At 39.0% G+C, this 13,801-nt stretch overlaps 1 protein-coding gene across 4 annotated transcripts in view; it reads right to left on the bottom strand.

The window, feature by feature from the left end:
- Nucleotides 1-520: 520 nt before the first annotated feature.
- Tet (Ten-Eleven Translocation (TET) family protein) overlaps nt 521-13,801 on the bottom strand; it is a 174,310-nt gene continuing 161,029 nt past the window's right edge. For all 4 annotated transcript variants that reach the window (XM_069498626.1, XM_034968382.2, XM_069498627.1 and 1 more), the window contains 6 exons: nt 10,820-13,396; nt 10,589-10,728; nt 9,958-10,186; nt 8,966-9,244; nt 8,432-8,660; nt 521-8,051 (listed from right to left, as the gene is read on the bottom strand). In XM_069498626.1, the coding sequence (XP_069354727.1) occupies nt 5,798-8,051; nt 8,432-8,660; nt 8,966-9,244; nt 9,958-10,186; nt 10,589-10,728; nt 10,820-13,396 (5,708 nt within the window). In that variant the 3' untranslated portion in view covers nt 521-5,797. The remainder of the gene's footprint in view (nt 8,052-8,431; nt 8,661-8,965; nt 9,245-9,957; nt 10,187-10,588; nt 10,729-10,819; nt 13,397-13,801) is intronic.

Raw genomic sequence — 13,801 nt, forward strand, 5'->3', positions numbered from 1 at the left:
TGCATATGAATCGATTGCGCTGGTTGATCCAAGTCGGTAACTGCATGGGGAACCGACTTTGGTCTCTTCATTTGCCCCGATAACTCGGAGAGGTACTTTTCTTTGGGGATATGCAGGTTCTTGAATACCCTGTATTACTTCGACCGCTTCCGATCCGTTGTGATCGCCTCCATTTCATAGTTCCTTGCCAAAACCTGTGGCCGCCAGATACAGCACTTACTTTTCTGACTGGAATTAAAGTAGCATCTTCAGGGTAGGTATACGGCATTTCCTTAAGTAGATGCACCTCGAGGAGGGAACGCTCCGCACACCCGTACAGTCCCTGCGCTAACCCGGTGTACGGGGCGTTCCCCGCCTTATACCCCAATTGCCATCTCGACCTGTCGCGTACTATACACGTGCCAAACTATCTGAGTATTGTATACTTTCTATTTCAAAGGAGTAGATTTTTCTGCTAAGCTAAGCAAGGTAACTATTATAGTAAAAGTATAGTATAGCAGTAATAAATAAAACAAGGCAATTGTCTTTTTTAAATTATTATATTAATAAATAATGGTAGTTCTATTTACATGACACATTCTTTTGTTTTGGCAGAAGACAAATTATTATTACACAAAATACATAATAATAAGTCCGTCGTCGACTCGTAACTTAAACGCAACGAACACCGAACTCGATTTTGGATACACGTAAAAACATCCACATTGGTAAACCCACTTCACAGTTACACGTCACGAATGTTGAAAAAGTGAGCAGTTTTATCTATCGCACGTTGTCGACAGGTTATTCGATTTCCATAGACAAGAGTTCGAAGAGAGTGCAGATCTTGACAACGTTATAATTGGATTTCGAGTTGAAACAAGGCCAAGGTAAAATCAAGCTAAGTGAACTTTTTTAAGGCTGAAATTTAATAAAATATTAGACTGCTCAGACTTAAGACAGAGTTAAAACGAGACAGACTTATATTTTTAACAAGTCTGTCTTGTTTTAACTCCGTCTAAAGTCTGAGCAAAGTCAAAGTACCTATGCTCTATTATCTATATTACAGATCTCAGTATAGATTATTACATTTTGCTTTACTTTACTGCCTTTTAAAGTCATAACATCATTGTACCTAAATCTTATGTACTAGCCAGTTGTTAACGTTTATGCTATGTGTCCTTTAGTTATAAATCCTTTTGTATGTAAATACTTGTGTATGTGTAAATGTTGTTGGTTAGTCAAATAAAATAAAATAAAAAAATAAAATAGTCAAATAATAATTAATCTGATCATGCAATGGGGCAATGCTGCCAGTATCTTGGTTACAATCTAAATCATCATCATCATCATCATCAATCGATAGACGTCCACTGCTGGCCATAGGTCTCTTGTACGGCCTTCCACACGCCACGGTCTTGCGCCGCCTGAATCCAGCGGCTCCCTGCGACTCATCTGATATCGTCGACAATCTAAATACTGCGGTGAAATCGATGAGATTGTAAATTTAGTTTAATTTATTTATGGTTATGCAAGTAATAATTTAGTTATTTAAGAAAAAAAAGTTCACTTGATTTTAGTTGATTTATAGTTTCAGTGTGTTAGGAGCCACAAGTTATCCAGGCTGTGTCCATATCGGCTCATGAAATAAATATTTTTGATTTATCAAAATTTGAAATTGTTCGTACATTTTTATAATCAGTATCGTAATCGAAAACTTTGAAAATCTGTAGTAAAGTAGGTACTACTTTTCCTTCTGACCTTGTGTTACGATACTCGATATCTTCCAACGTTGCCGTGATATGCGAACTCGTAATAAGGAATTTTATGGGGAAGATTAGAACACCGCACAGCGCACTCGATTTTGTTTTAAAATGGAAAGAGATTTTCAACTTTCGTGACGGGAACTATATTTACATTCTTTGAATAAGTAATCTTAACAAAAGAAGAGTTTTTGGTTACAATATTTAAAAATACTGGTCGTTTTTGGTTTGTGGCATAACTATTTTTGTTTCTTTATTATTATCGACGACACAAGTTAATATTATTGCAAAAAACTTATAAGCTGTCTTTTAAAATGTTAAGGTACGTTTTTGGGAGCACGTAATTTAGACAAACGCTAACGTTACAATTGCATTTAAAGAACAAAGTATTCAGATAATACAAAATTTGCGTAAATAAATAACTGTAAAACTCATAAAAGTAAAGGAAAGAGTAAAATTGCGTATTACCTACACAATAAATAAATACCATAGGTACCTACTTATATTATCAAAAAAAAATTAGATATTTATGAAACTCTTTTTATCTTATCTACAGTGAGTGCCGGTTAATTCCAACGCAATTAATGAAAAGAAACCCAAGACGTAAATTGAATAATTTATACATGTATGACAAACCGACTTTACTCACGTATTTAGTCGACGTACGCAGGCTCAACCGAGTCCTGTGGAAAAGGACCCCGGATGGGTTCTAAACTAGTCGGACTAACATCGACTAAATACGTGAGTAAAGCCGGTTTGTCATACATGTATAATGGAAATCACTCACGATAGTTATAAATTAAGGTACTTAAAACACGTTTAACAGGTAAATTGCACGCGCAGTCGTCTGAAAATATCTCCACATGCCTCCCAAAACGCACCCTTTAGTCAACGTTGTGTCCCCGATTCACAACACGTTTGAAGACAACAAGACACATACAAGCAGTCAAGCACTCGTGAGTTAATGGTATATCACAGGTTCCTAGTGTGGCCTAGATGATCTTATAAAAACGTTCCAAGGGTTAACCTCTACATCAGTTATACAACCTTTAAACAGCATTCACGCCTTAAAGTAAAAGATTACTTCAGTATCCCCAGGGCCCTGATTCTTTGTCTACTTTCAGATAAGCAATAAATATCGCAATTCAATGTCGTGATACCTGTTTTAATATTGACCAAGATTCTATTTCCAAACGTTGTAAAAATTATTGATAATATGGCAGAGGCCTGTTAGAATATCAATATTATCACGCAATACGCGATATCGCGATTCTGTATCGAGGAAATGTTGACGGTATTTTATTGTCAGGTTCGCAATGTATCCGAATCCTTGAAATCCTGCGATCCCAGAAAAGTGATACGGTATTGATAGTGTAACACCCCCATATTCATGAATGTAACGATATTTATTGACTGTTCAAACCTTTCCTTCCTTAAAAATGGTAACCAAGAGCGAATTAATGATTATGATTTTGTGCAGCTTCTGCTTCCACGGACTTTCAAGTTAGATGTTATAAAAACGTCACGAAAGGTATGAATATCATGCCGAATAAGGCCCCAGACTACGAAATAAAAAGATAATATCAAACTATTTTAAATTCTAGTTTCATTTTATTGACATAATTACGCTTTATATAGCCAAATTTGGTCAGTTAAAAAAATAAAATAAAAAATATTTTTCACGTTGATTTCTTTGATCAGTAATAATAACATAAAACTGTAATATAAGAAAGTAAAGTAGCTCAAGAAAGCAAAAAATATCCTTTGGTTGAATTTAAGTATAAAAACTTGCTCGATATCAGTTACACTTGGCTGTATTAAAGACACAATATTATTGCAAATTTCACAGAAAATTCAATGTAAATGTTAATTTTTAAGCAATTCATTTCATTTTGTTTTCAACGTATCTTATAGTTTACAAAAATAAAAAGAGGTTGAGTCTCTATAAATACTTAAATATCACACACCTATTCAGGTTTACATAATTTTTGTGATTATACGTAACTGTGAATGCTTCTGATATGTCTTGACACACGATGTATCTACAGATGACTATATAAGCAAGGGTTAAACGTCAATAAATATCACAATACAATATCCTGATCCCGGTCTCAATATGAGTATCTACAACGTTAAAGACGTTGTTATAGCTTTATTACACATCAATAAAAATTATTGACGGGATTATCACGATATTTATTGACCGTTTGAACGTTGCCATAGACGTTAAGAATAATGGCAAGACACAGGCATTTACCAATGTTAAAACAATATCAAGTCGAAAAAAGGCAATTTCTAAAAGGTCAAGCATTCCATAAGAGTCATAAGACTGACCGAAAATCGCACCATTCGTTATTTAATTTAATATCCCTCACTCCTACCGCCTACGTTACAATGTACATAGACCCCGTTGTCTATTATTGCTTAGTTTTTATAAGTTTTGACATTCTCAAAACTTTTTACCTATAAATAATTTCACGTTCCAATAAATTTACCATTCAATAAATACGTACACGTAAAAAATATAAACTATATCAATAGTTTAATCTTTAAAACAAACTTCTCCTTAACCTAATTATATATTAATAACTATTCATCAGTATGTTCTCATTCATTTTCAATAATATGCCTACTTTATAATCTTTCCAAGCGCCTGAAGTTTCCGCAAACACTATCTTATAAACGTATGTAATTTAGTTACTCTTTTATTTTAATGTATGAACGTAATTATAAAATTTTCACAATCGCTAAAGTAGCAGAACATTATTAGACACAATCGCAACGATCTCTGTGTATGCACTAGATGGTTCATTCCGAACAAAAACTGTGTTCTATGAAGCTCTGGCCATCAAGTTATAAAGGAAAGTGAGCTAAAGCGGGCAAGAGCCCGCAAACATTTTTGTTTGGTACGATCCGTCCAGTCCGTAATACGTAGAGGTCGTTGATGCAATCAATTCTTAATTAAGGTCACATTCAATATGTCAAAAATGAGATTTAAGACAAGAATTTAAGTTTCTGGGTTCCGCCGGTGGCAGGCACTCTCGTCGAGACTATGGCAAAGAAGGCTCTTGAACATGCGTAAAACAACTGCCAATAATTTAATGTCAAATCGTAAAGCAAATATATTAAATATTAATACCTATCATAACACTAAGTAAATTATTACAAAGAAAATGATTCACGTAATACAATATAAATAAGTTAAATAGTCTAAAAGTTAAAAATACACACCTCTTAACCTAATATAAAAGCACTCGTTATGTTTGTGATATACACGTATGACGTACTGCCATGATCTTAGGAGTTGACTCGTACTAATGAAATGCAAACGAACAACCGGACAGGCAGAGGAATGATAATTAAAATATAAAGTAACTAATACGCAGACCGAGGTACAAAAATATCTATAAGTAAAACAGGATCGTCGACGTCACGTGGCACTATAGCCTCAACTTGTGATGTTTTGTACTTTCGCTCTGAATAATCGATTAATTGTAGAGTTAGTATTTATGAGATCATTGCATCGCACAAATCGCCGCATATGCGCTTAATTAGAACATTGTCAAAATATGCAGACAAATCGTACGCTAATGCCACTATTTTACACAGAGCATGTAAAAATATAAACCTATTAAAAAACGTTCGAGTCGCCGGTAAAACTAAATACGACAATATACAAATAACTCTACGGTTACGGCCTACGAGATACGATCGATACTAATGTAGTAACGTAAGACTAGCTGAAATGCGATAAACACTATTAAAATATAAAACTTAAATTACATCTTTGATTAAAAACTCACTCGGTTCACATCGCAAAATACATGTTAAAACGGTAGTCAATTCCGATGTAAATGCAAAAAAGGAATATCACGGGAACATTGGACCAGTCGTCGAGACTTGAGAGCTTAACTTCTATAAATCCAGGAACTACAAAATAATTTGGAAAGCACATAGTCTAGAAGACTGATATCGAAGGCAACTCAGAGCTTACATGGCTACGGAAGGGATTTCACTCCGTCTCTCGGAAGAGCGACGCGGGGTAGCAACGCGCGTCAGGTACCCGACTCCTGATACGGACCCGTCACCGTACATGGGTGCATGGGGAAAAGTGTCGTCCACGACATCGTGGTCGCCGTATCTGCTCGCAACATAATCTGCCCACTCTTCTTAGCGGCATTCGTCGCTTCCACTAGAGCCGACAGAGAACTGTATCCACCTGGTATACTATTCTCGTTACTCTTCCATTTTTCTGGCACCGGAGTCTGTCTATGTTCCGGCCCTGGAGTCGTCGCAGGCGAAACTGAATTGGAATTTGGACCGGGAGTGCCCGGTGTCGGTGGATTTAAGCCCAACTTCTTTAACCTCATCTTTTCTTCCCACTCCTCGAGACCGTGTTTGGGACGGTTTAAGTTTCTGTGCTGATAGAAAACTAGAGATATTCGAGTTGGATTGACCCTGTTGGGACTTCTTACTGCTGTAGTTGAATGCATTTCGTGCTTTGCGCATTCAAATAATACGCTTCCATGGCCTAGAGCAATCGCCACACCACCCATTTGACTGTCTTTAAAACATTCCAGATTGTCACTTATACCGGTAACTTCTCCGATAGGTTCCGCCTTGGGTGGTTCTGGTGGATATGGAATTGAGAAAGGTGGAGGAGGGTATAAGCACCAGTTAGGCGAAGTTTGGCACCAGTTGGGACTCGTGTTTTGGTAGAAATTGGCTGCGAAGTTGGGATTGTACTGGTATCCATATGAATTGTAACAGTGCGAATTTCGTATTAACTCCTCTCTTTTGTATTTTTCTGCATTGTAATATGCCAAACTATTGTAATCATTATAGGAATTTTCATAGGGATTAAAATGGCCGTAGGGATTTGACGTGAAAGCATAAGCATTAGTCATTGGTGGGTAGTTGCCATAGCCTTGCACGGGCGACTGGTTGGCGTAACTTGTCTGGTTGACTGGATGGAAATTGTTCCCAGTAAATTCCGTAACCGTTTTATTTACGACGGTAGTTTGGCTGTCTTCGTGGCTAATGGTGTAATTTGTTTGGAGCGCTGATGTTGGTGGTGCAGCATTCATTTTGTTGTCATATGGACTTCTGTTTTCATAGCCATGGTTTAGCTGTGGTCTCTCAGAAGGTGGGTATGGTTTTAGAAAAGTGGAATTTTCCATGCCTTCGGGAGGATTATTAACGTATTGCGAACGTGACGGAGGCCTCGCTTTGGGTACCCTGAACAGAGCGTTTTCATTTTCACTCATTTGATCCCTAGGCTTCGTAGGATCCCAGTTTTTTGAATCGGGTGACTTCCATACACTTTTACGAATGTCTTGGTTATCAGGATTGGGTGACTTGAGATCTTGAGGCGAAGGAGCTGGCGACTCAGGAGTGTGTTGTGTTTTTTGCGAAATCTCTGTTAATCTCGGAGAGTTTGGCATATCGAATTCGGGCAGTTTTTGTGTCATTCCAATACTATTGAGTTTCTCTGTTTCTGTATTACTTTTGTTCATTTGATCTGAATTAGTATCACTGCGATTAGAATCGGGACTGTAATTATTGTGAGTCACATTCAGATGTGCTGTGGTTGAATCGGGATCTTCCTTAACGACATTGTTAAATATTTCAGAATTTTCAAACTCAGGCCAGTGTTGTTGAGCATTTTCTACTTGTGCAGGATTCTGAGTATTATATTGTTGATCTCTCTTCTGTAACGTAGGGTTAAAACTTGGTAACTGGTTAGGGTTTGAGCTTTGGTGATTATTTTCCGCTAGCGCAGGCACCTGATTATGGTTATATACTGGGTTTTGGCTATGTAAATGGTAGCTTTGATCGTAAGGGTTGTACGGTGAATCTAAAACGGTACTAGATATTTGATTACTCTGTAATTGGGCATCGGTGAAATTGTCTATCATACTTGCCATATCGAGAAGAGCGGGGTTGCCTAAATTTGGGTTCATTAATCCTGAATTAGGGTTGTGCATATTTGGATTGACAAAGGCGGAGTTGTAATGTGGATTGTTGGTAAAAGGTGGAGTTGGTTGGTTCATCGCTGGAGTGGTGGCTCGGGGTGAAGCGCTGCTTTGGCTCCTTGGACTGGCGTTGTTTCTGACGTCGATTGGTTGAGGAGTCTTGGGCGCAGGCGTTGAGCACTGAGACGGAGGTTTTTTCTGGTTCCCGGGGCTCTGCTGGGAAGCGTTAGTTGAGCTGTTATTTGTTTCAGTGTTTTCTTCATCTTTTCTCTTTTTGCCGTGACGTCTGCAGGGTTGTAAAGGAACAGATCGTACTCGAACCTCCATTGGATATCTGAAAAGTTAAGAGCTAAATTAGTGATAGTGAAACTAAGTTTCATTAATTTTGTTTGGTGTGGAAATTCAATTCCTTATTGGAATCAGTACCTACAGGTCTGCGGCGCAAGAAAACTCGATTCAACAACAATGAAAGTAATGGAAATGACAGCAGCAAAGTGACGTAGAAAATTCTTACTTCCGCGCTTTTACTCCTTAGATTAAGGAACTATATGCATTACTCTACAGCTAAGATAGGTCGCAATGTAAATGTGTAATGTGCTATCATTTCTTCGGCACGTGCTTTTCATAAGTTCAGCAGCTTAATAACCAGTGATAAAGATGATGTTTTAACTTAACTAATGATAAAAAATATACAAATTGTACATCACCACTCACTTGTCCAAGACTTCAAGAGCCCCGCTTTTGATCTTCTCCTCCTGAGCTTCCTTGGAGCCAAACTCATCCGTGTTGTCGATGACGTACAAAGGAAGGACGTGCAATTGTTCGTCGCTTGGTTTGGACAGCGCGCGGTGCTTGGCGAGGGTGACGACAGCCGTGCAGCCGTTGTTCATATTGTGCAAATCTCGATGCGCGTGCGCACAAAAGTCTATGCACGCTGTTACACCTGAAATGTAAAAGGAGAGGCTTTAACATCGATTCTGATTGTTGTTTCAATTTTCAAAGCAAAAAAAAAAACGCTCTTTGCAATTGTGCGTTGTAAGGTCTACAGGTCTGAAGATGCTCCGGTGTCGGGGCGAAACGTGCGTCGAGTGTGTTTTAATCATACAGATTCGACCTGTTTCAGCGGATTACAGCAAATTAAGCTTTTGGTTCATTGTATTATATTCTGATGTATTTCTTCACACTTGATTAACCACACATAGAACCGTCTTATAGAAGTAGTTTCACAATCAATATGACGTGTCATACCTGAAAACGGGCGTCCGGCTTTAAACCCCAAACGGCAGTCGGAAGCTTCCTTTTCAAACTGGCACTGGTTCTCGAAGGACTTGGGCGCAAGGTTGGTGTACAAAGGGCTCAGAAGGGTCGCCAGCACATGCATGCGCTCCTCAATCTCGCTCTCCTCAGTTTTGACCGAAAGTCGGAACTTGCGGACGGTTTTCGAACGGGCGTACTTGCATCCATTGTAATACATGGACCAGGAGCAGCCGAAACTGTAGGAAGCACCGCATGTCTCGGGATCGAGGCCTGGAAAGAGGAAATACTTCGTAGTTAGTAAATAAGTTGGTATCATTTGGTTATGAGGGCAAACGGCTACGGGGAATCTCTTCAATCTGGTGGTGGTTGGACAGTATCAGAGCAAACAGCGCTCTGAAAATTCGGTCAGAGTGATAGAATTCAGTAGAAGCATATATAAAGGAGCCTAGCCTAGTGGTTAGGACGTCCGGGGGTTCGATCCCGGGCACGCACCTCTAACTTTTCGATGTGCGTTTTAATTAATTAAATATCACTTGCTTTAACGCTGAAGGTAAACATCGTGAGGAAACCTGCATGCCTGAGAGTTCTCCATAATGTTCTCAAAGGTGTGAAGTCTACCAATCCGCACATGGCCAGCGTGGTAGACTATGGCCAAAACCCTATGATATATGTAAAGGATATATTATTAGATTAAAAGAGACTAACGAGAGAGAGATGAGGAAGAGAGGCCTAACAATCTAAAAATATCTTTCCTGGAATATGCTTTGTCGTGTCAAAGTGGTCAAGTGATTAAAAACATGAAATCTCATCTCAAATATTTGGCTTGGTATAGTTTACTAGTCAAAATTTTGATTTTAAAATTAGATGCTTAGATGAATTAAATTCATCTGAATTTATATGTTTGAAAAACGAAGATAAATAAAAACGTTTATAAACTAATAGTAGAATTTCGATATGAACAGAAAGTTTCAATTCATACTTACCTTGACAAGCACAAGTCCTATTTTCATTCGTGGCGCATCGACGAGTGGTCGGCAGTCCATATCGGTTCAGTTTATGCGACAGCAATGTATAGTCGAGATCGGCTTCCGACTGCGGTATTCCCTCCCAGGCCACTAAACACACTACTATCCAGGATGTTGCACATTTGTGGCCGTTACGGAACTTCACTACCACCAACACCTTCTCTGTGTAATTTGATCGTCTTATCACCTGAAATAAAAGGGAAAAAGTTCTAAAATTGTCATAGTTTTAGGTTTAACTATGTAGTTAGATTTTAATTTAGTTTGTAACGATGGGGCTGGCATATAGCCCCTGTAAAAGCCCCTTAAAAATATTTTAGATTTTAAAAAAAGGGAACAAGTTTTTGTAACATGATGGGTGATTGGTGCCAAAACGGCTTCTACAAACTTTTAAAATAATAAAGGCGTAGTCTTGTGGAAAATTGTGCTTTTAAAAAATTTATTAAGCTTTGGTAGCCTGGCGACCGACGGTGCGAGAATGGGAGAGAAAAATAAAAATAAGTATAAGATAAAACTGATGGTTTGGTAAAATGCAAATGAAAATTTAATGTGCTATAATGTAAGTACTAAAAATCGCGATCCATACACTCACCCACTTAGCCATGGGGCAACCTTGAGCAGTTTTGCCCTCTTTCCCAGTGTAGCAGATTTTCTCTATCCTTAGTTCCTTGCCCGAGAGTCCTGTCCGTGCCTCGAGATCTTTTCTCAACTCTGCTAAAGAAGATGCAGCTCCTGTAAAAACAAGAAAGATTTGACATTTTAAATTTGTCGATAGAGAATTATTCAGAATGCAGATACTATACTTTAACTAGATATTTCTTACCTAGATGAGTGTAGTAGCTGCCAGGTTCTGGAGGATTTTTGTCAGTTGGAAAACAATTGCAGTCTGGTACCTCCGTTCTTGAATTATTTTTTAACCTTTCAAGGTTTTCTAAATATTCTTTTGAGTAATTAAATTGATTTTCTTTAGGAGCTTTAGCGTATGGATCTGGTACAGGCGTGCCAGGCTTTGATGGACCTTTAGAGTCAGGTTTATCTGCAGAATCAGGGTCATCTTCTAACACTTCATCTTTAGTTTGGAGTCCCGGACAGGCCCCGTCCCTTAAGTGTTCAGGTGGAGGTTTCTTTGTAGATCCTTGTCTACAACATGCATAACCAATTTCATTTTTGATAGAAACAGGGCCCCCTTCGCCTGCGAATTTATACGGTTCATTTCTCGGTGGACCATAACCTATGTTTTTATAAATCTTATGACCTGGCGGCGAATGTTCTGATTTTATCTGTTCTATGTAATACGGTGGTCTTGAATCAACCGTTGGACTTCTTTCAGAATTATTTCGGTGATTCAATTCTCTGGTAAATTTGGATTCAAAGTTTCTATTATATTTCTGAAAACCTGAATTCTCCTGGATTCTTGGTACATAGGCGTCGCTTGTAACAGTTTTTCTTTCGTAAGGTAACTGTTGAAAGTTCTGATAATTTGGAGGTTTTTGACTGAAACCCTCGTTTTTAATTGTTGATATTGGTGGTAAAACTGTATTCTGTGGTATCCTCGGAACAAGTCCATTCGGGTATTCTTTGTAAATATTGCTCACTGGCTCTTCAATTGATTTAAGATATGCATGTTGGCCCATCAATCTCTGTGGTTCCAATTTAATAGTTTCTTTACCATATTGGTAATTATCAGGAATTTCTAATTTCGGTATTAACGGGGCTGATGGGTGTCTAAATTTAGCATCATACGATTCTCTATCATAAGCTCTCTTTTGTGCGTTAACATCACGCGCGTTCGCGCAGTTTTGTTTGTTGATATCTGACACTGGTCCAATTAGCATCTTAGATTGAAAATCTTTACTATCTTGTTGATTATATCCTAAATTATCACTACCGTACATTTCTGCATATTTTTGCGCTTCGTAAGGTACATTCGTACACGTACCATACTGACCTCTCATATCTGTATAAGATGGTAATTTTTGAGGAGTCTTAGATAAGTTTTTAGACGAACTATGTCTGTCATAACCTTTCGAGACTTCCGTCCCCCCCTCCCATACTTGGTGGCCACCACCTCCGAATTCACTCACGCTGTATGCGTGAGTGCTTTGTGCATAATTACCGGCGACCGGGTAAACCTGATCGCCTATGCGGTAATTATCTCGGAGATGGTGGCTATACGATAAAAAATGACCGGTGGTATTTCTATCATCGGCAACCCCACTTTTTCTATCGTCCATAACCCTAGGAGGTCCCTCTCCAGGATCACCTTTATCCGGCGGTGTATTTGTGCCATCCCTTACATGACTTTGCTTATTTAATATCATAGTTTTCAGTCTGGAATTCAAGTTTACCCTATCAGACTGCGAAAACATCTGTTGCTCTGATTCGTCTTGTCTGTGTTGCTGCATTTGCTGGTTTTGTAGTTGTTGATTTTGCATTTGATTTTGAATTTGCTGCTGGTTTTGTATTTGTTGCTGTTGGCTTTGCATCTGATTTATTTGCTGTTGATTTTGTATTTGTTGCTGTTGATTTTGTAGTTGTTGCTGATTTTGAATCTGTTGTTGATTCTGCATTTGCTGTTGATTTTGCATTTGTTGCTGGTTCTGCATTTGTTGTTGATTTTGCAACTGCTGCTGGTTTTGTAACTGTTGTTGATTCTGTAGTTGTTGTTGATTCTGTAACTGTTGTTGGTTTTGTAGTTGTTGCTGATTTTGTATTCTTTGGTTATGCTGCCACTGGCGTTGCTGCCAATCGCTTTGGTTTTGCGTTTGCCCATTTTCGTATTGTCCGCTGGTGTAGGTGCCCGAATACCCGTTACAATCGAGTGAAGCTCGCGGACCGTTGCTCCCCTGCAGGTATCCAGGCTCGGCGTTTCCCGAATGCTGTCCATTTGAGGCATTCGATTCTTGTCTCTCTGCCTCATTATTCGTGTCTGTACCACTTTCCGCATTGCTATATTCTTCCGTTTGTTCCGACGAGTACTCTGTGCGCTCGTAGTTTTGTTGACTGACTGTGTACACTGGTGCGGCTGATGATGCTACTGAACTTTGATAGGACGCAGCTGAGGCCGGCCTGGAGTCATTACCGGCTGTAACGCCAGGAGTGGAAGCTTGTTGTGCATATTGCTGCTGATATTCCGTTGTATAATGAGGGGCTCTTGGAGACGGTACTGGGGTGTAAGCTCCTCGATTCGACGGCGGCCTCTGCGCTGGTATCGCTTGAACTCCGGTCTGGTAGTAGGTGTTATTCGTCACATCGAAGGTGGTCGCGACATTCTGGACGGTGTACGTGGCATTTGCTTGATAGTGGGGGGACGTGGCGTAAGGAGTGTGGTTGCCTTGATAATCTAGTGTGGTTTGGCCTGTTTGGGTCGGAAGCTGCTGGATGAACTGGTTTTGCCAACCTGAAAATAGCACATACAACTTAGTATGTAGGTCAAAATTGTATAGAAGTTTATTTATGTAAATTAATGGGTAACAATGATCTTGCCTAAAATAAAGGTGCATGGTTATAATTAAAACGGTTCATTAAAGTGATGAGGGGCCGCTAATCCACTGTCAGCGTTAATTAAAAACGGGAAAAACATACTTTCACGTTGTTCTTATAAAAATATCTCAACAGAACATTGTTTTTAAGTTCGTGGGACTGAGGTACATGTATCTATGAGGAATAGTGCCATGCCCGAGATGCGTTGTAGTCGTCATCATCATCATGTCAAAACATCGCCAGCTCGCTAATGAGTACGGGTCTCGTCTCCAAATGAGAATAGTTAAGACAAGTACCTAGTTCACCACGCTCTGGCCAAGTG

Source organism: Maniola hyperantus, chromosome 5 (genome assembly GCF_902806685.2).
Source record: "Maniola hyperantus chromosome 5, iAphHyp1.2, whole genome shotgun sequence".
Classification (NCBI taxonomy): domain Eukaryota; kingdom Metazoa; phylum Arthropoda; class Insecta; order Lepidoptera; family Nymphalidae; genus Maniola; species Maniola hyperantus.